The sequence below is a fragment of the Heterocephalus glaber genome, unplaced genomic scaffold (genome assembly GCF_053883595.1).
Source record: "Heterocephalus glaber isolate CG9 unplaced genomic scaffold, H.glaber_assembly_v1.0 deba00000942, whole genome shotgun sequence".
NCBI lineage: Eukaryota > Metazoa > Chordata > Mammalia > Rodentia > Bathyergidae > Heterocephalus > Heterocephalus glaber.
Window position 1 is genome coordinate 3,997,381 of NW_028258174.1, and position 21,888 is coordinate 4,019,268.

A 21,888-nucleotide genomic window follows, 5' to 3' on the forward strand; every position below is an offset into this window, starting at 1 on the left:
CTGTAAATTGTACGAAATCTAAATACAGATGAACATTAGCATATAAATTTAAGATGTGCAACTAGTGTAAAATATACACCCGATTTTGAGGACATCATATGAAAAAGAAGACGTAAAATATCAGTAATGCATTTGTATTACATGTTGAAATATTTGGGAAGTACTGTAGTAGATTAAATAAACTTAAAATTAATTTCACCTACCTCTTTCTGCATTTTTTTTTGGTACCAGGGATCAAACTCGGGTCCTTGTGCTTGTGTAGCAGGCGGCAAAACCACTGAGCTAAATCCCTGGCCCTCCTCTTTCTGCATTTTTAAATGTAGCTACTAGGAAATTAAAATTAGCAATGTGACTCATGTTATATTTCTCTTCGTTCAGCGGGAGGCTTTTATAATTCTGCTTAATCTTGTCTTACAAACAGCCTCGTAGGTCAGGTACGGTGGCACATGCCTACAATCCTAGCCACTAGAGGCTGATGCACAACAATCACTTGAGGCCAGGGGTTAGACATCAGCTTGGACAATACAGATAGACAACTGTCAAGAGACAGAAAGAGGTAGGTGTGGTGGCGTAAACCTGTAATCCCAGCACTCGGGAGGCCGAGGCAGGAGGATTGCAGCATGTTTTGAGGCCAGCCTGGGCTATGTAGCGAGTTCAAGGCCAGCCTCGAATAGTGAGTCCCTCTCTCAAACAAACAAACCAAAAAAAAAAAAGAAGAAGAAGAAAAGAAGAAAGAAAATGGGAAAGAAAGGAAGGAAAGAAAAAAATAACACTTTATGGGATGGGAGGTGCAGCTCAGCAGTACAGCTCATGCTTAACATTCGCAAAGTCTTAGGCTCAATCTCCAGCACCAAAATAAACAGCCCTATCACCATGCTTTCTGGATAAGCACCTAACTATCTAAAGTGAGTAAAAATTCACTTATTCTAATAAGATGTATGTCCTGAAGAAAATGTGGATCAGGAAGCTTTGAAAAGCTGGTAAAAACTTTAGTTCTAAAGTTCAATAGCTTAAATAACTAAATCAAGAACCTGAATAATACTGAGGTATAACAGTATTTGTAAAAATTACACCTTTGTTCCAGTCAGGCCTGATTTAATATTTCTTTGGTTGATGTATATAAGACATATATTATTTTAGAAATTTTGTGAATTACATATAATAAAATGTAACTGGGAAAATACGCAATATTCAAATACAAAAATATTTTCATCTTATTCAGGTGGAAATAAAAAGATGCCTAAAACAAGAAAACAACGGATGTGAAGATTCTATTAATTTTTTCTTTTTTCTGGTACCGGGGATCGAACTCAGGACCTTGTGCTTGCGAAACAGGCACAGCACCACTGAGCTAAATCCCTGGTCCCAGATTCTATTAATTTTTGTTTTGTTTTTTTTTGGTACTGGGGGTCAAACTCGGGTCCTTGCGCTTACGCAGCAGGCAGTGAAACCACTGAGCTAAATCCCTGGCCCAAGATTCTATTAATTTTAAACCTACTTTCAGCACCCGTGTTAACTTTCATATACTGGGGACCTTCTTTTCTCAAAAGTCCCCTACCAGTTTAGAAGAGAAAAATGGTCAAAATTCAATTAAATACAGTGTACTGGGCAACCTAACCCAAATATAATATTTTGAGAATTATTTTAAAAATTGCATGGTTATAGACACATGCTGGCCACTAAGTCTCTGAGGCTTAAAATTATTTTTAATGTTAAAAAAAGATATTTACTTTTAAAAATGATGGATCCATTTTTATAGGATTTGGCAACCTGAAATAAAAATAGATTGTAAGTTTCCACATCCAGAAAGTTATCAGACCCAAGACACACACAAACAGATCAGTATCTTCAGAGATCAATTAGAATTCGGTAGAGTATATTAAACACTTAAATTACATTGAATAGTTTTATGTCCCAGGATAATTAAGAAGCCTTTAACTTCATCATGAAATTCAAATATCATTTTTGACAAAATTCACAGTTCATTTGGAATAAATGTTTTGATCCAATTTCATATTTTAATAATTAAAAATTTAACAGCTTGCTATTAAAATAGATAAAGGGTTTTACAGGAAACTTGAATTCATAATTTTTTAAAAAAAAGTATACTTTTGGTTTTCCTGGTATATAATTATTGAATTACAAATATAGTTTTAATGAGTTTGAATCTGCCTTCAGTGTGACACAATTACTCTATGGTGCCCCACAAAGATTAAATGTCAAGTTGCTCTGTCCTAGGGGACTGGAAGTTATTTAATGGACACATTTCCTAAACTCAGCTCTGACTTGTCTGCACTGGCAATTGTGCTGCTTCAGAGAAAGAAAGAAGGGGAACTCTATCCAAAACAACCTATATGACTTCCTCTGCCTCCCAAAAATAAAAAATATACCTAGGTCTGCAAGACCACACATATGGCTGCGAACATTAAATACTTACAGAAAACTCTAAATCAGTGACCCCAAAGAAAAACTGCCCCAGTCTTTAAGAGACATGGTAGATGAAAATGAAAAGCATTCATTGATACTGAAGTGCTAAATACAAATCATTACTATAGCTCAGACACACATGCCCTCGCCCAGATATAGCGAGTTATATCTATCTTCTGGCCAGCACATCTCTCCAGAGATCTGTAATCCGGCATCTCAGACAGGGCACCTTTCCCACCTGGTTAGAGCTGGTTTATGGGCAGGGCCCGGGGAGCAGTCAACACTCGCTCAGGTCAGCTCTGCTCCTGGCCAAGTGGTGGGGGCTGGGGCCCATGGTGAGCAGGTGGTGGCACCTCAGGCTCCTGCGTCAGCTCCAGGTGCTGGGCAGGGTCTGAAGTACTTGCTGCTAAGTGGAGCCCCCGGGTTTGCTCTTGATGGGCATGAAGATGCTCCAGAGTTTCCTTGGATAGCGTGATTACATGTACTGGCTCCGTCTGGGAAGGTTCCATCTGGCTTTCGATCATGTTGAGGCTCTCAATGTGTTCGGTTTGCTCCTGCTGAGCTGAAAGAATTAAATTCTGCAGTTGCTCTGGCTGCTGTGTGAGCAGAGTGAGATTAGCAGCCTGGTCTTCGGTCATGTTCTGGGAGCTCTCAGAGGCCACAATGCTGATGCCCTGGCTAGGACCTGGCATAAAATTGATGTTGTGTACAGAATCGGTCACGAGAAGCTGAATCTCCTGCTCTCCTGAGGCAGAGAGCTGGTAGGGTTGTAGCTGAAGAATATTCCTGATCTCTTCGGCATTACTACTGCTGGAAATGCTGCTGGCTTCTGGTGTGTGCTTCTCTTTGCTGTGGATTTTCAGGTGAGCCTTCAAGTTGTCTAAGCGAGCAAACTGTAAGTTACACTCTGAGCAGGAGAAAGGCTTTTTGCCGGTGTGGAGAATGCAGTGTCTCCTCTTGGCACTGGAGTCAGAAAAGGACTTGCCACATATGCTGCAGGAGTATGGCTTTTCTCCTCTACAAGAAAATACGTTTTATTTTAAATGCAGAAGCCAGATATGCTGGTGCATGCCTATAATCCTAGTACTCTGGGAGGCTAAGGCAGGAGGATCAAAAGTTTAGGCACAATCTGAACAACCTGGTAATGTAGCAAGACCCTATCTATCTCAAAACAAAAAAAAGAAAGGGGGCTTGGGATGTAGCTCACCACAAAGGCCCTGGGTTCAATTCCCAGTACTGCAAAAATAACCAAAAAAGAACCCAGAGGGACAACCCACTTTCTGGTCCCCCTTCTGTCTCTCTTAGGCAGAAGCTTTCTTTATCCCAATAATTTTTTCCTACTCTTAAAATAAAAAAACAAAACAACCCCCCCAAAATACCTATTTATCACTTCCTGTTTATCTGGGAGGAGCAATCAAAAATAGAGGAACTGCTAAACACAAATTAGACTAGACTGTGAGTCATAGTCATGGGTTCCCGTACTAACTTAAGGACTTACATTGAGTCACACTTCTATGGGCTTCAGTTTCTAATCTTAAAAAAAAAAAAAAAAAAAGGGTTAATAAATGGTTCTGCTGCCTGCCCCACAAGTGCAAGGTCCCAAGTTCAATTCCCAGTACCAAAAAAAACAAGGGGGGCTGGTTAAAAAATAAAATATAACAAAGGGTAGAGTGGTATTTGAGGAAGGACAACAGTTGGGGTTGGGCTAGATGTGATAAAATTTTATGATTCATAGAATATATTTCAGATAAGAAAGTAAATATTTATACACTACATATGTAGTTCTTTTTAGGTTTTTTTTTTTTTGGTACCAGGAATCGAACTCAGGACCTTGCACTTCTGAGGCAGGCACAGTGCCACTGAGCTACATCCCCAGCCCAGTTTTGTTTTAGTTTTTACAGCCAATTTTTAGACTCTAATGGCCAAATAAATATATATAATTAATATAAATATTAAAAATTTGTGAAGTTGTTAGAAATACACCTAAATCCAACCTGGGAATAATTTTGTGGACAAAACATTCATTCAGAGAAAATTAAATTTAATGCCTTTTATTGGGTCTCCCTATATAGTCCAAGCTGGCCTCAAGCTCAATATATAGCCCAGTCTAGCCTCAAACTAGTGATCCTCCCAGCTCAGTCTCCAGCCTCCCAACTGTTGGAATTATTGGCATGTGCCAGCATACCTTAATGGTTATTTTTGATTGACAGTTTAAGCTTTGGGCCAGCTCCCAACACAAAATAAAAATTCAATAAATGAAATCAACAATGTACATTCTTACTGGCCAGAATCAGTTGTTAATTTTGTGTAAGGAATTTTATTATAGAAAAAATAAAACAAGATAACAAACTACATAGAAAAATACCACAGTAATAATTTAGGTGAAGAGTATATAGGTAACATGTCACCCCATGGAACACCCAGAGTTAAACGCAGCCTCTAAAACATTGAAATATCTGCAAAACTTTACCGATGAATTCTGATGTGGGTCTGAAGAGAACTCTTTGCTGTGAAAGATTTGCCACAAATTTCACAAGTAAATGGCTTTTCACCTAAAAAAAGGGAACACATTTAGAAATATACATTTGGAAACAAACAAACCAGGCAGCTGCCCTGCACTACCCCAAGGCTAAGGAGCATCATGAGGAGCCCAGAGACAGAGAAGCAGGTGTGGGTCTCTCCCTTCAACTGACAGTCTGTCTCTGTCTGGGACTGGGGATTGAACCAGGGCCTTTGCACTGATCTACATCTTCATCATTTTTTTTGGAGACAAGGCCTTACTAAGTAAGTCATTAAATTGCTTAGGGTGGCTTGAACTTGTGATCCATCCTAAGGCCTCAGCCTCCCACAGTGCTTAGATTATAAGCATGCATCACCATGCCTGGCCTCCCTTAAACTCTTATAAGAAGGTAGCATCTATATGAGGGAAACAAAAGGAAGTCAATATATTTACTCCCGCATCTTCCACGCTTTGGTATGACAGTGACTTCTGTGCTTCTGCCGTACCACCTGGTTAGGTGGCTCACTTGACCTTCAAAAGGACTCGTGTGCACCAGGGAGATTTATGTACTTCTCACATTTATCTTCCAAATATATTCAGAATCTGAATATATCTACCACTTCTTGCTGCCCATTCTCCTGGTTTACACCACCACCTTCCCTCCTGGACACTGGCAGCTCCCCAAAGGGCAGCTTCTCTGCCATGCACTGTCAGTGTGGCAATCGGAAGTGTCCTGATATGGTCGGATCACTTCACACTGGCTTTAAACGCTGATGGCTCCTCAGCCCCTGACTACAGTCAAAACTCTAGGCCTACAAGGGATCACAGAGGCTCATGCTCCCCACCCCAACTTCCTGGCCCCATCACAAGGTGTCTCCCAGGGGACTCACTTGCCTTGTCTCCCAGTCTCTGCTCACCTGCTGCGTTTCCAGTGAGGCTGTCACTTCCCCCATCAGGAATCCATTCCAGGGATACCGTCATCCCACTCATGAGGAGGGGCCCACCCCTCAACAGTTTCATCAGCTGTTGTTTCTTATTTTTCTGAGACAGGATCCTGCTAAGTAGCCCAGGGTGGCCTCAAACTCCAGGTGATCCTTACACCTCAGCCTCCTGTGTGCTGAGATTACAGTTGTGCATCACCATGCCCAGACTAATTAGCTGTGAAGTTTCTGGTTTCTTTTCTCATTTTTTTGCAGCACTGGGGAGTGAACCCCGGGTCTCACGGATACTAGGCAAGCTGCCTACCATTAAGATACATTCCCCAGCCCCTGAAATTTCTAGCACATGGATTAGGGGGACATATTCAAACTACAGTACTGACAAAGGTCTTCTAACTCCCTGGTTTTTTATTTGCTTCCCCGTGTACACGCCTGCAATCTTCAACTGAGTTACCCATTCCTCTTTAAATTTATTCAAGTTCTGAAATATATATAGACTGTCAACAAAAGAGAAAAGAAACAGAAAAACAAGGGCACGATGTATCTCAAAAAAGGAGGTATGGCTACTTGAGAGATAAGTAGGGCTGCCCTCGGCTAAGTGTTGAAAGAGTGACAGCAACACTGCTGAGTGGCAGTAGGACAGTGAAGTGTGCAGAGGCAGGACTGGGCTAGACTGGAGAGAAACTTGGACTGGGGACTGCTACAAACAGCACAAGCTGTTTGGCCTGTGTAGGAAATGTCCATGTACTATAGCCTAGGAGGGGCAGGGATTTGCTCTGAGCAGCGGCAGAAATCAAAGATGAGGCCACACCTCCAGGAGCTATAAATGCCAGGCTGAGAACCCCTTGAGGTTTTTAGCTGAAGGATGAGCCTCCAGAAGTACAAGAAAGTGAGCCTGGGAATGGAGGGGACAGTGGGCTGGAGGCCAGCGCTCCTGCAACAGACACACAAGGTGCTGAGGCCCAGACTGGGAGGTGGCAGGAGGCAGATGGACAAAAGGGTGAGATGACAGGAGCAGAGTGGCAAAGGGACCAGCAGGCAGTCTGCTACAGAAGCAGGCCACATAGATTAAGGTAAGGATAGAGGCTCCCCCGGGGTGTGGCCACAGAGTATTACCCTGCTTCACGGTGTGCTGGGGCCTCTTCTCAGACCACCCCCCACCCCCCCCACCCCCACCCCCCACCAGATGCTTTGAAAATCCAGGCTCATGCGTCTGCTTATTTAGCAGCACAGCAAGTGGCAGGATTTGTTCTCCATCTGCTTAATCCTGGGGTGGCTGTCTTGGTTAACGGCATGGCGCTCAGCCCTGGCCCCACAGTGACCCTCTAGTTTTAATCAGTTCCATATACTTTCATGCCAAAGAACCCTGCCTCCACTGCAAGGCACAGCCCTGTCCTTTAAAAAATGACTCATGTTCCTTAAGAAACAGAAAAGCATAAAGAATGTATCAACTGTTCCTCAGTCTCCTAAGATAACCACCTAACATTTTAGGTGATGAACATCTTTACAGACCAATCTGTTGGTACCCTGTGGACATGGGAGTGTGCAGCTCACACATGAGAGCACCAGAGCATGCTGCCATCATCTCAAGCCATACCACCATTTTAAAAGGCTGTGCTTCCGGGCACTGTGACATAAGATTGTAATCCCAGCACTTAGGAGGCTGAGGCAGGATTGTCACAAGCATCCCTGTGAGTTTGAGGCCAGCCTAGGCTACATAGTGAGTTAAAGGCCAGCCTGGAATGCAGAGTAAGACCCCATCTCAAAAACAAAAAACGAAAACGAAAACAAAAACAAAAACAAAAAACAAAAAACAACAAAAAAAAGGCTGCTTCTGTGTTCCATCATGTATATTGGCCAAAACTTACCAGCTGAATCCCTCACTGAGGGACATTAGGTTGTTTCTAAGCTTGTGACATTATAATCAGTCCTACCTATGATGAACAGCCTTATGCAAACATCTTTCTACAAACGGAAAGATACCTGATAAATACTGTCGAAGTTTCTTCCCACAGAGTTTCCATATTATATTTCCATCAACAGTACATAATGATGTCCGTTTCCTTATGTGTTTGCAAATCTAATGGACAAAAACCATGCACACTCCTTTTCAATGACCAATGCTGTTACCATGGTCTTATAGCTGACTACCTGCCATTCCTATTGTTTTCTGCCAGGTTTCTTCCTGGGGTACACCTTTTCTTATTTGGGATACTAGAAGTTTGTCACGTATGCAGCAACAATTCCTGCCCCCCAGGTGAAGAATCTCAATTCATCTCTTCATTCCACGCTCTTGACCTGATGGCCTTTATCTCCCTTCCCTAAAGGTCTGCTAACAGGCACATCCAGGTCCTTCCCTCTCTGCTCATCCTCCTGGGGCTGGCCTGAGACCTTTTCAAGACACAAATTAAAACATTCCTTCTCTTTGTCTGAAAGTGGGGCCTGCCTTCACAGTGCTCTGCCCTGCCATCTCAAAGCCCCCAGCCACCTGTCTACATGGAATTCCCAATGCAGTCTTGGATACTAGACCTCATTCCCTCAAGCTTCACACTCCCTGCTCCTGTTTGGGTCGCCTCTTCTGGCTTCCTGTGTCAGCTAGCATGTGTTCTGGCTTCTGATCAGGTCTGTCCTCTGAATGCTTTCCCAGACCTTCTGGGAATAAGACCCATCCCCTCTCTTTGTTCCCATCCTGAAATTCTTTTTTTTTTTTAATAGAAAATCTAGATTTATTTGTTAAACTATTACAAAGACAAAACAATTATCATCAGGAGTACTTTAAGGACCTTATCCCAGTTCGCTTGTTCTGTTACAGAAAACCTAAGAAGGCAGAAATCAAAGGATATAACCTCAGAGGCTATAACAAAGCAGACTGGAAAAAACAGGGTGGAAAGGACGGAAGCTACCCAGAAGCACTTTTTTATGGTAGGGTAGGATTTGCAATTGGGATGTTTCCCAAGAGACCGCCTAGACGGGTGTGAATTAATCTGGGCCCCAAATTAGTGAGACTCTTGCCCCTGTGGAGAATGACAGAGACTGATCCTTCCGAGACCTCTGCCTTTTCTTTTAGGGATAAGGATAAGGATATCTCTAGCCGCCCCAGCCCATCTTAACTTTATCCTATTTCTTGCCCAATTCCTGTGCATTTCTACCACACTGGCCTGCTAGCATAGACAATGCATACAGCAAAGGCAGGAATTACAGGCCTAGTCAGCAGGTTACCTAGACATAAAGTTTTAGGGTAAATGATAAACTACAAATACCCCTTGGTTAAGCTAATTCACCTTTGTTAATAAAGGTCACAGTGTCTTCCGCTGGTGACAACTTGCTGTCTCAGTATAGTTTATCTTGAGGAAGAACTGGTTTAAGTGAGTTTTGGAGAAGGAAAAAGACTTTCATCAGCCTCTCTTTAGAGGGAAGAGGCACCAAGTTCTCTCCTACAGTTACAAGCAGAACCTTAAAGCAACATAAATCATTTTCAGTGATCAACATCTGCATCCTCAAACTGTCCTGCAACTGCTGGTATAGTATCTACTTCCTTGCCATCTTCATAATCTCTTATTGAGTCTTCTGTCCGCACCCCTGCCATGTTATACTGGCTGCTCAGAGACTGGGAAAGCATTCCTTCTAGTCTCTCCAATGTGGCTTGCCCTTCTGCTGTTAAATGGGATAATCCTTCTTCATAGGTATAAAATGTGGGATATCCCCCGTCCTTGTTCATGCGCTTCCACATCATATTCTTCTCCATCATAATCATCTGAGTCTTCATCCTCAGGATCTGGGTGCAAGGCCTGGCATTCACACATTGTAGTGAACATCGCCTCCAATGCTGATTTATCACTAGGCACAAATCTAAATTCAGTAATAGGTTCAATATCATCATCACTGTCTTCCTCTTCTTCATCATCAAGAGATTCTTTTATTTCTTCTCCAAATTTAGCATTCACCATAACATACAAATGCTCTCGTGGATAGGCATTTAGGTCCCTGGAAACAGCATGTAAACTAATGGTGGGGTATTCCAGTGAGAATCCTAATCCGGAACCATCTAACCAAGACAGGCGGCTCTCCGCGATGTAAAGGGTGCCAGTGCCAAGGCTCTTCTCATTCAACACAGCCTCGGTATCTGGCTGCCGGTGTCGGAGCCCCTTGGCTGACCCCGGCGGCAGGAAAACTTCTGAGGAAGCTCATTGCAGATGGGAGCATTGAAACACAGGTTCGGAAAGAGTGAGGCCACAGCAATCACCCCCATCCTGAAATTCTTAAGTGATGGCGTGCAGACTCCATAAGGAGCCTCACACCTCAGAAAGGTGGGGACAAGCAGTATGAGTGGACCATCTCCCTGGGGAGCTCCTCGAGGTCTCACACACTATTTACAAGCACATGAGTAGGTGTGCATGTTTACAGCTCTCCCAGCATCTCCCAAACTCCACACTCAAGTAGTCAACTGACTACTCTGTATCTGCACCTGGTGCCAAGCAGGCCCAGTCCAAGTGACCAAAATCTAACTCCTAGTTTGTTTCCCAGGTTTTTCTTCCCTCCAGTTGCTTCTTCCTCTTCACCCTCACATGTAATTATGAGCAAACCACACTGACTTTTCCTCAGAATCTGTTCAGACCTAGCCCATCTGCCACCACTACTGCAAGCCCTTGTCACTGCAACAGCCTCCTAATGTGTCTGCTGCACCTTTGCCCCATCCCAGCCCACAAGGTAGCAGGAGTGATCCTACAAAAACAGTCGAGTCATGGCCCTCCTCTTGGTGAAGCCATCTCATTCAAAATAAAACCCGAGTCTCACTGTTGCTCCAAGTGCTTAAGTCTGCATCCATTTGCGAATTACAGAGGGGTACTGTGAGGCTCTGCCCAGGCCATGGAATCAGAACCTCTAGGGTTGAACCCAGTTTTGTGGGTACAGTTTGTGTCTGAAAGTCAGAAGCGAGCTGGGTGTGGTGGCACACACCTGTAATCCCAGCACTTGGAAGGCTGAGGCAGGAGGATAGCTGTGAGTTCAAGGCCAGCCTGAACTACACAGCAAGACCCTGTCTCAAAAAAGCCAAAAAGAAAAAAAAAGTGAGAACCCCTGCATGACATGTACTCCAGTTGTCCCTGAGGTCCACCTACACCACCTCCTCCTCCTCCCAGCTCTGTGTTGGCCATGGCTGCCTCCTGGCACTTCTCTAGCATGTCAGAACGCTCCCCTACCTTGGACACTCTCACTTGGATATCCACAGTGACTGGCTGTGCCCCACCATACTCTGATCTCCGTCCAAGATGCCACACATCGGTGTCACTCCCAGAATAGTCCCTGCACTGTTTCCTGCCTTTCATGCTTCATGGCCCTCACAACATCTAACATGTTATACACTCACTTATTCTGTCTCCCTGTTCAAATGCAGGGACTCTGTCCCTCTCATTCACCATTGTGTCCTTGGGACTTGGTACCATTAACTGCTCAGGAAACATGTACTCAATGGATAAATTTCACAGAACTTATTACGAGAATGTCTACAGAAAGAGTATAGAGAGAACTTTTTCATAAAATCCATACCCTCTGAGATAATTTAAGAAAAACTGGTACAGGCTGAGTGTCCATTATGTGTTTTGGATTTTTAAAAAATATTTTGGAATATTTGCATATGCATGAGACATCTAGGGGATGGGACCCAAGTCTAAGCACAAAATTCATTTCTATTCATACAAACCTCATCCACATAGCCCGAAGCTTTCTACCCCAATGTTTCTAGTACATCTGAGTTTTGAGTGTGAGGCACCATATGAGGCCAGGAATGGAATTCTCCACCTGTGGCATCATATCACCACTCAAAACGCTTTGGATTTTGAATTAGAGATATTCAACCTGCATTTAAAACACAAAGTCCAAAATACTCTAAACCACTTTGACAAACTTTTGTAAACTATTTAACAAAATCATTGATCAATCTACATTGGAAAGCTTTTTTTAGAAAATCTAACATGCTTACTTATAACATGCACCTCTTACCAAAACGTACAAGAGGATCATGGTTTTAGTTTTTTGATCTTTGGTGAAAAAATACAACATGTCCTAACAAATCCTGTCTCTTCTTTAGTCTTGTGGCTGGTTTTTCTGGAGGTGGTAATGTTTAGGTGGTAGTTGCTGGTTCTAAGGGAAAAACATGGGGAATTCCAACTGTCTATGCTGCCTTTGTGTCTTCACACAAAGTACTTTTGTCACCTTCGGTGCTGAGGTAAATTAAAAGTGAAACACGGAACCAGACTCAAGAGTTGTACTATTCTTCAGCATGAAATGAATTTTCATATATGAGCAGTGGTCAGTAAGTGCCCTGTTTTGCTAGCCTACAGAGAGACATGATGTCCCCACAGAACAGTGCTGACCACACTCTCCCTTGGGCTTCCCAATGATCTACTTATAAAACTCGAATCCTATTTACATCCTTTTGCTGCAAACATCACGCATGCTAGGAGGGGTAATAGATGGCACATCACCTGTGTGTGTTCGGAGGTGTTTCTTTAGCTGAGACACATCCATGAATTTTCGATGGCAGTGGTTACATTCCGGTAATGAGTGGCCTTGTCGCAACAATAAAAAAAGTGTCAGTGCATATATGCTCTCCCTGCATTTCTTCAGTGATTTGTGTTAAAGCACTTCCCTGAAAAATAATCACTTTAAATATGGTACTTTAACAACAACACAATTCTTTTATCAATTCAGTAACAGTTGCTATTCCCTTATGTACTTCAGCTCACTGCCTCCCTGAGGGAGCTGGGACCCTCCCAGTGGTCATAAATGGATCCCTATCCTTGAAGCACTGGTGTGACTGCCTAGTTGATCTCAAGTGATGCACCCCACCTCTTTTCATTCTTTACTCATTTGGCAGGAAGGAGAAAAGAACATGCGGTTGACCACGCTGAACCCTGGACTGATCACCATGGCAATGGTGCCTCTGTCTAGGCATCACTACCAACCAATCTGACAAAGCCCTCTTGGGCAAGTGGCATAAAAATTGAAGTCACATGGTAGTACAAGACATGACAACCCCTAATTTACACGACTTTAAGAATATTTTCCCAAAATATCCATTTATCTTCTAGAATATGAACCGAATATTTCCAAAACAATTCATATTTGCATTTTTTTCCACCAATCCAAATTTTCTCTCACTTTATGATTCTTGTACCTGTATGAACTCGGTAATGGCTCTTTAGTTGTCTTTTCTGGCTGAAATATTTTCCACACTGATCACAGGTAAAAGATTTCTGTCCTGCCAAATAAAAAATAAAATACTTAAACCATGCATAAAACTGTAGATATCTAGAATACTCACTAAAGAGGTAAATAACACAGTGGGCCCAGATTTCTATTCACTACAAAGGATACAAGTGACTTTCTACACTCCCGGAAGCCTTCAGTCAACTGCGGACACAGTAATGTGCAAAGGTATGGAAAGCAATAGGACTGGTGGAAACTGGGGTACAACTGAAGAATTCAAGTCTCCTCCAAAGGCACTCAAATTAAAATAATTTCAATTCTGGTAGTTAAAGCACCTTTGCACACTGAACTCGCATTCCAAGAGAGGTCTAGAACTATCTTTCAAAAGACACCATGTAGAAAATGATACTAGGCTAAGAAAACACCACTCAGATCCCAGAAATGCCCACCCTGGGCAGTGGGAATGTGGTGACAGGTGGCCCTCTGGTGCAGGCCAGCTACCTGAGTGCAGGCTCATGTGCTCCAGCAGCGAGTGCTTGGTGGTCAGAGCCTTGCTACACACGGTGCAGGTGTACGGCCGCTCGCCTGTGTGCATCCTGGTGTGGACCTGCAAGGAGTGCTTTTGGGCAAAGCCTTTTCCACACTCATTACACTTGAAGGGTCGTTCCCCTAGAATGAGAGGTCCAGAAGCAGGGTTAAGCACAAACTAAAATAACAGTAAAGGAATTCATTTTAAAGAGCCCACATCCAAAGGTCAAGGAATAGGAGGACAGAACATCAGCAACAAAAATTTGGGAGCTAAAACAGATTAATTCAAAACCAGCAGTGAGGAACAATGAGATATAACCTAATTTCTAAGACAGAGCCTCCAAAAGGAATTGGCAGCAGCTACAACCTCTGAAAATATGGGAGAGAAGTAAAGACCAGTTTTGTTTCAAAGGTAGTTAAGACCTCCAGAACCAGTTCCTTATTCCACACAGCCAAGAGCCTGGCCCTCTTCCAACAGAAGATGGAGCTTATTCTCCAAAGAAGGTAAAAGAAAGGGTCTCTAGATTTGAGGTTGCCAGGCACAGGTGAGTTGGCCTATTACAGGGAGACATGGTCAAAGTCTACATGAGAGATCTTCCCTTCTGCTCAGACACTGGTAGCCAGGCCTATTGCCACCAGGTAGAAGAGTAGAAGCACATTTCCTGGAAGGTAATGGGTGTGAGGTAAGAGAGCTGCAGATGCCCACACAGGCATCAGCAAGGAAGTGAGGTGCAGCCACAACTCCAATGAGGCCACTGTTTTATAGTCTCTCCTCATATCCTCAGAGCTATCAGTAGCTTTCAGTGACACACTCTTACATATAATCAAGTATGAATTTAAAAAAATCATCAGCAAAAAAAAAAAAAAGATCAGCATTCTCGGCCAGGCATGTTGGCACACACCTGTAATCCCAGCATTTTGGAGGCTGAGGCTGCAAGATCACCATGAGTTCAAGGCCAGCCTGGGATACACAGTGAGTTCAAGGCTAGCCTGGACTACACAGCGAGACTCTGTCTCAAAAAACAAAAGGCATCAGCATTTAAGGAAAATCTTTAGTAGTAATAACATGCCAAGAGAAACAAGAAGAGAAAAAGCAATGTGCAGAAAAGAGACTGCTCAAGATGAAGTAATTGTTATTATTAACATTCTCACACAAGATATTACATTATAAAATAAAAATAGCTGAGCACAGTGGCACATGCCTCTGAGGCAGGAGGATCACAAGTCTGAGGCCAGCCTAGGCAACTGAGCAACTTAGTTGAGACTGTATCTCAAAATAAAAATAAAAAACAATAAAAATACAAAAAATATTCTAATTTTTAAAAATAATTTAGAGAACAAAATGAGCTTCTAAAGTAAAGGGGAAAAAAAGAGTAGAAATAGAAAATCTAAGGGCCAAAAGATAAAGCAGGAAAGCTGTGCTTGGTGGCGCATTCAGGAGACTGAAGCAGGAGGATCAGTGAGCTCGAGGCCAATTTGGGCTTCACAGTGAGTTCAAGGACAGCCTGAATTACACAGTGAGACTCTGACTCAAACAAAACAAAACAAAACTCCCCCAAAAAGATACAGCAGGAATGTGCCAGAAGGAAAACAAACAAAATGGAAAATATGAATGAAAAGATAAGGAAGTTGGAAGTGGAGTCCACGAGGTTCAACATCCAAACAGCAGGAGTTCTGGAAAGGAAGAACAGAAAACAGATGGGAAGAAATCATCTATGAAGTAATTCAAGAGAGTTTTCTGGAACTAATCAATGTTCTAACCTATTTGTACCTGATATGGGTCAAATGGGAGAAATTGGACTAGATGATCTGAAATTTTAGCCAGAGTAATTAGGCAAGAGAAAAAAAGAAAGAAAGAAAAAAGATACGCAAACAGGAAAGAAGGAAGGCAAATTGTTCCTGTGTGTGTTTTTTTTTTATTTTTGGTACCGGGGATCAAACTGGACCTTGCGCTTGCAAGGCAGGTGTTGGAACCACTGAGCTAAATCCCCGGCCCTGTTCCTTTTTATAAATAATATGACTCAATACAAAGAAAATCCTAAAGACTCCACCAAAAGACTTTAGAACTAATAAACTAATTCAGTAATGCAGGAGGACACAAAATCAATCAACATATAAAAATAAGTAGCACTTCTATACATCAATTGAACTCGGTGAGAAAGAAACCAGGAAACTAATTCTATTCAGAGTAGCCCGTCCTCCCCCAAATCCTAGAAACAAACCTGTCTAAGGATGTGAAAGACCTCTACAATGAAAACTACTAAACTCTGGACTGGGGATGTGGGTCAGTGGTAGAATGCTTGCCTAGCACACAAAATGCCTGGTTCAATCTCCAGTACTGGAAACAAACACCCAAAAACAAAAACAAAGAAAGGAAAAGAAAATTATCAAACACTGAAAAAAGAAATTGAAGAAGACTCTAGAAGGCAGAATGATCTTCCGTGTTTATGGATTTAGAGAATTAATATTGGTAAAATGGCCACACTACCCAAAGCCATCTATACAGCCAATGCAACACCCACCAAAATACCAATACTAATTTTCACAGAACTAGAAAAAAACAATCCTTTCATATGGAAGCCCAAAAACCTCCAAATGGCCCAAACAATCCTAAGCTGGAAGCACAATAGTACTGAATTTAAAAACATACTACAGAGCCACAGTAATAAAAAGTGTGGTCATGAGAGAAACTCAGACATTTAGACCAACAGAACAAAACAGAGGATCCAGGAAGAAGTCCGTGCATCTTCAGCTAACTGATTCTTGACAAAGATATCAAAAACATACACTGGAGAAAGGACAGACTCTTTATCAAAGAGGGAAAACTAGACATCCACATTTAGAAGACTGAAACTAGATTCCTAACTCACTCTACACAACTCAAAATGGTTAAAGACTTTACTGTAAGACCTTTGAAACTATTAGAAGAAAACATATCGGAAACACTTGAAGGTACTAGTTCAGGCAAGAATTTCTTAGATAGGACTCCAGTAGCTCAGGAAACAAAAGAATTGACAAATGGGATTAGATCAAATTGAAAAGGTTCTGTACAGCAAAAACCAAACCAAACCAAACCAAACCAAACCAAACCAAAAACCAAAAACCATCATCAGAGTGAAGAAAATAACCCAACGAATGGGAAAAAAAAATCTTTGCAAACTATTCACTGACAGAGGATTAATATCCAGAACATATAAAGAATTCAACACAAAATAATTCAATTTAAAAATTTGCAAATGACATGAATGGGACATTTTCTAAAAAATATATGAAAAAAGTGGGCCAGGGATTTAGCTCAGTGGTTCCAACGGCTGCCTTGCAAGCGCAAGGTCCAGTTTGATCCCTGGTACCAAAAAAAAAAAAAAAAAGAAAGAAAAAAGAAAAAAGTATACAAATGGCAAATATATATATATATATATATATATATTATATAAAATCTCAACCAACACTGGACATTCAAATGGAAATGCAAATCAGAACCATAATTAGATATCAACTCATCTCAGAATGCCTACAATTGAAAAGACAAATGCTGGCGAGGATGCAGAGAAAGGGGAACTCTTATGTACAGTGGGAATGTAAATTAGTACAGCCGTAATGGAGAACAGGCCAGAGGTTTCTCAAAAACCTAAAAATAGAATATATGATCCAGCTACCCATTTTTGAGAATACTGTACTATATTCAAAAGAAATGAAGTCACCGTACAAAAAAGATAGCTGCATACCCAAGTTTATTGTGGGGCTATTCACAACACATGGAACCATCTACATGCCTGGTGAGAGATGAATGTTTAAACAAAGTATAGCACATATACACAATGGGATGCTGGTCAGTCATAAAGAATGAAATCCTGTCATTTGCTGAAAAGTAAATGAAACTGGAGATCATGTTAAGTGCAATAAACCAGATACAGAAAGACAAGTATCACATTTGTTCTTGTATGTGGAAATTGGGGGGGAAAAAAGATGATTTGAAAGAAGAGGGACTTTTAGGGTAGGGGAAAGAGACAGGGTGGGAGAAGTGTGACAAAGTACCAGAATTCAGAGTTTTCATCCTATATGTATATTCACTTTCCCTTTTTAAACACCAAGGTTTGAGACAGTTAAATCAGAAGCCTGAGTGCGGGGCCGGGCACAGGAAGTTCTAGAAGTTTTCCAGGTGATTCTAATACGCAGGCTGAGAACCACTGCACTAGATGCTATGGGTCACATGACAGCAAGCTGCTGACAGGAGAAAACTTCAGTACAGTACCAGCTCCTATGGAAGCTTATGTTCAGTTGAGGCATATATAAGTGGCAACTACAACCTGACCCAAAGAGGAGTGAGTTAAATGCTTGAGAGAGGGCTCAAGAGATTTCTGTGGAAATCCCCATGGCTAGTGCTGCAATAATAAGTGTTAGCTATCAGCCAGCTGCACATGGTCATTGGAATTTAAATTAACAAAAACAAAATTAAAAATTCAGTTTCTCAGTCACACTAGCCACAATTCAAGCATTCAAAATGCACATGTGGCTAGTGGCCACTGCGTTGGACAATATGAACAGAGAATATTTCCATCATCACAAAAGGGTCTACTGGACAGTGTGCTGTGCCAGGGGGTCCAAAAAGGAGAAAAGCATCTGCAGCTAGAGGGCTGGGTTATAAAGCTATGCCAGAGCGTTGGGCAAAAGAATGCCATGGTTAAGACAAAGAATGTTCAACAATCAGAAAGCAGAGTAAACTGGACTAACAATTGATAACTAGACAAGGCTAAAGCTGCTAACCAACAACTCCAAATCTGGAATGAGGCCAGTTGGGTTCAAATCCTAGCTCTACCACAGAATGGGTACTCCTGGGCAAGTTATTTAAGCTCTCTAGGACTGAGTTTATCTGTACAATAAGGATACTACTATCTACCCTGTAAGACTATCCTAAAAACTAAATGCAATAATCTGTACAAAGGCTGTCACATAGAGGCTGCGCGGTAACGAGAGCTATATCATTACCATTTCAAATTCCAAAATGCAGCGCAGTAAGTTTTGAAAATGTAATTACCCGTGTGGCTCCTCTGATGGATTGCTAAAAAGTGACTGTACTTAAAAACTTTGCCACAGTCTTTACAATGGGCCTCAGGACCAGTGGGGCGTTTTCTCTTTCCACACACCCTCTTGGCTGAACCCTGGTCATTGTCATCCCCAAGAAGTTTGTAATCTTTAAGTTTGATGGACCTCCGAATCCTCCGCTTGCTGTACCGACTCTCGAAGTCCTGCCCATCCTGGGTCTTGGGATCACAGTTCTCATCTTTTTCAGCTGCCATCTGCTCCACTCCACCTGCCTCACAAGCAGGTTCAGATTCTTCCTTTTCTTTTGCGGGAATCTGTTCATTCTGTACTCCATTGTCTCCTTCTTTAACCACGAAGTTTTGTCTATTCTGAACTGAATTGTTCACTCTTAGCTGTATTTCCTCCTCTGCAGCCAGTTCTGATTTTCCTTCTTGCAAACTATTGACTTTTCTTGGTCTGCCCCGTTTGCGCTTTGGAGGATCATTTTTCTTATTAGAAATAACAACCACGGGAGCACCAGCACTGCTCAAAGTCGCTGGCTTTGGGGAGCTATGATTATTCTGGAAGTCTGTGTAAGTCTTTACCAGGTCATAGACTTTTAAGAATTGAGCAGTAGCCAGGACTTGTTCTGTGCTTTTCTCACTAGTGTGGAGATAACCCGTGTAGATAAATTCCAGGAGGATAGCAAAAATATCTGCAACCATCCCTTCCAGCATATAAATGGACTGTCCAATCTCCCCCTCTTCTGCAAACATCATGGAGAAATACTCACTACTGGCAGCAAGTAAGGCTTTGTGAGCCCGGAAATGCACATTCTCTACAATTAAAGTAATGTCACAGAGAAAACCTTTCTTTCTTTGATCCTCAAAACTGGCTAGGACAGTGGCACTGTGAGTGTCTGAGTGTACAACAAGCTTCCCTTCAGAAAGCTCTGGTGGTGCTTCTGCCATTTTCTTTTTTCTTTTTTTGGTACCGGGAATTGAACTCAAGGCCTCATGCTTGCCAGGTAGGGGCTGCACCAATGAGCTATGTCCCTGGCCCCACTTCTGCCATTTTCTTCACAAGCCAAGAAGGCTTAAATCTGAAATAAGAAGACAATGTATAAACGGGATTAAGCACTGTTTAACAAGGTTAACCTCCACCTACAGAAACGTGCTATAGCCTTTATATTGCTAAGTGAATTTTTTCCCTGAATTTTAATATTACCATTTTCTAAAGTCTACTTAGAAGCTTAGCTCTGGGTTCTCATTCCTACTGCACATAACACAGCTGGGCTAATTCCCATTATCCATGTAACCTCTCAGCTTTCTCATCTGGAAACGAAGGAATGGATCAAATCATCTGTAAAGCCCTTCCCGCACTAACTTTTAGGCCTGCACAATTATTGAGTGATAACTATACTGCCTTGATCTCACACATTATTAACTATTTCATCTGTAGGAACAAATATTTTAAAAGGCGAAAAAAATGCATATGCGCAAACTGAATCTGGGGAAGCATAACGTAAGCCGCGTGGAACCTCGCACTGCTGGGCGGCGCAGCAGGGCCTGGCGAGCACCAGGCAGCGCGCGGTGAGGAGCCCGGGGAGCTCCATTCCCTCGGTCCGCACCCCAAGCAAGGAGTGGCCCGCGGGAGGCCTCACCTCAGGCTGGATCCGCGGGCCGCCGGGGGAGGGCACGGCCGGGAAAAGGTCGGCGCGGCCACCAGAGCCAAGCCCACGGACGGCGGCTCGCGGCGAACCTACCTCTCGGCGGCGCCGGGCGGGTTACCGGTAACGGCAAGCCCAACCTGGCCTAGCCCCGCCGCTGGGGGTCCACCGCCGCGGCCGCCAACCCGGAAGCGCGACGGCGCGAGCCCCGGCGCGCTGACGCCAGACCACGTGGCCCGCGGAGGGAGCCTTGTGGTTGGCTGGCCGTGTTGAATGGAGGGGCGGGATGAGGGCGTGGTTTGGGGCGAGAAGGGGTGGGGCCCGGAGCCCGGCGTTTGCCCCTGAGTCCCAAGTATGGTGTTTGCCACACAGTGAAGGCAACGGATCACAAGTGCCTTGTAACCCTGCACTTGAGGGGATTTTTGTCATGTTAGGGCTCTTCATGGGTCCGTCCCTTAGTTTTATCTCTCCCCAGACGCTGAATCTGACGATAAGGTCTCGAATGCGTAGTGAACGAATGAAATCACCTCTGCCTTGGGGGATTTAGCTGAGTGGTGCCGACGCCTGCCCCGCAAGCGCAAGGACCCCAGTTCGATCCCCGGTACAAAAAAACAAAAACAAAAAACAAAATCACCTCTATCTTGATCATCCTCGTCACCAGAATGAGGAATGATTAATAGGTTTTACTCTGGTACCGAATGTATAGAATTTATTTACTACAAAGTTACATAAAGAATTAATGAAACGATTTTTAAAATGACAATGAATCAGAGGGCAAAGGAAATAATTCACAAAAGAGAAAATGCAGCTGGTGACCAACGTATAGAATAATGTTCAATCTCACTTAATTCAGATGAAAACAACAGGGTTCTGTTTTACACTCATTAAGGAAAACAAAACAAAAACTAAGAGGGTAATACCAAATGATAGAAAAAAAGGGAAATAAAACTGGTGCTCTTGGGCACTCCTGGAAGCAGTATGAATTTCTACAATCTTGCGGAAAGTAGTTTGGGTAATATGAACTGTGAATTCGTGACATTTGACCCAACAATTTTATTTCCTAGAATTTGTATCAGGCTAATAATCACAAAAATGAGGGAGGGTTAATCACAGTACTTTTTAATATTTTTAGGGCAATAGACCATATCCAGCAATAGGAACGGTCAAATATAGTATATCTACTCTAAAGATTTGCATGTAACCATGTAAAAAAAAAAGGCAAGAAGTATTCCTAAATATTTCCCCTACTTGTCCACATTCTTTACTGTGGTTATATTACTCTTCATCTTAGGGATTGTTAAACAAGGATTACATCTCCTTGGGTGGAATTAAACATCCTTTTAGTAGCAGTGAAAATGACATCTGGACAAGCCAAGGTGAGCACAGGCTAGCTGCTGCACTTCAGCCTCTTCCTGCGGATGGAGCCAGGGTAGTAGCTTGGCTGGGGGTGGACCCTGCAAACTCCCTGAGCCCCAGCCAGCGCCCTGGGCTGACCACCCAGGCTGATGATTTCATTCCAGGGAAGATGTTAAGGGTCCTTGGACACCCAGTCAGGATATTTTTACGTAAGGTTTGGGACACTAGTTAATGGCTTATTT

General features: G+C 42.7%; 1 protein-coding gene and 1 pseudogene across 2 annotated transcripts; both read right to left on the reverse strand.

Moving 5' to 3' along the window:
- Positions 1 to 1,686: 1,686 nt before the first annotated feature.
- On the reverse strand, positions 1,687 to 20,516 carry Zbtb24 (zinc finger and BTB domain containing 24). Of its 2 annotated transcripts, none has more exons than XM_004873972.3 (7): positions 20,387 to 20,516; positions 18,635 to 19,723; positions 13,573 to 13,740; positions 13,040 to 13,123; positions 12,348 to 12,431; positions 4,898 to 4,979; positions 1,687 to 3,444 (listed from the first exon to the last, which is right to left on the reverse strand). In XM_004873972.3, the coding sequence occupies exons 2-7, from the start codon at positions 19,590 to 19,592 to the stop codon at positions 2,721 to 2,723; spliced, it is 2,100 nt and encodes a 699-aa protein (XP_004874029.1). In that variant the 5' UTR covers positions 19,593 to 19,723; positions 20,387 to 20,516; the 3' UTR covers positions 1,687 to 2,720. The 2 variants fall into 2 exon arrangements, with proteins under 2 accessions (XP_004874029.1, XP_004874028.1); XM_004873971.4 differs by having other exon boundaries at positions 20,285 to 20,500.
- On the reverse strand, positions 9,164 to 10,238 carry LOC147828709 (methylosome subunit pICln pseudogene; annotated as a pseudogene).
- Positions 20,517 to 21,888: the final 1,372 nt, after the last annotated feature.

What these genes read in the sequence shown, in the direction of transcription:
- Zbtb24 (XM_004873972.3), bottom strand. Translation starts at nt 19,592, where the DNA reads ATGGCAGAAGCACCACCAGAGCTTTCTGAAGGGAAGCTTGTTGTACAC. An exon ending in GCACATGAGCCTGCACTCAG is followed by an intron (nt 13,124 to 13,572) that starts GTAGCTGGCCTG and finishes TTTATTTGGCAG; the next exon opens with GACAGAAATCTTTTACCTGT. An exon ending in ACCCACATCAGAATTCATCG is followed by an intron (nt 3,445 to 4,897) that starts GTAAAGTTTTGC and finishes ATTTTCTTGTAG; the next exon opens with AGGAGAAAAGCCATACTCCT.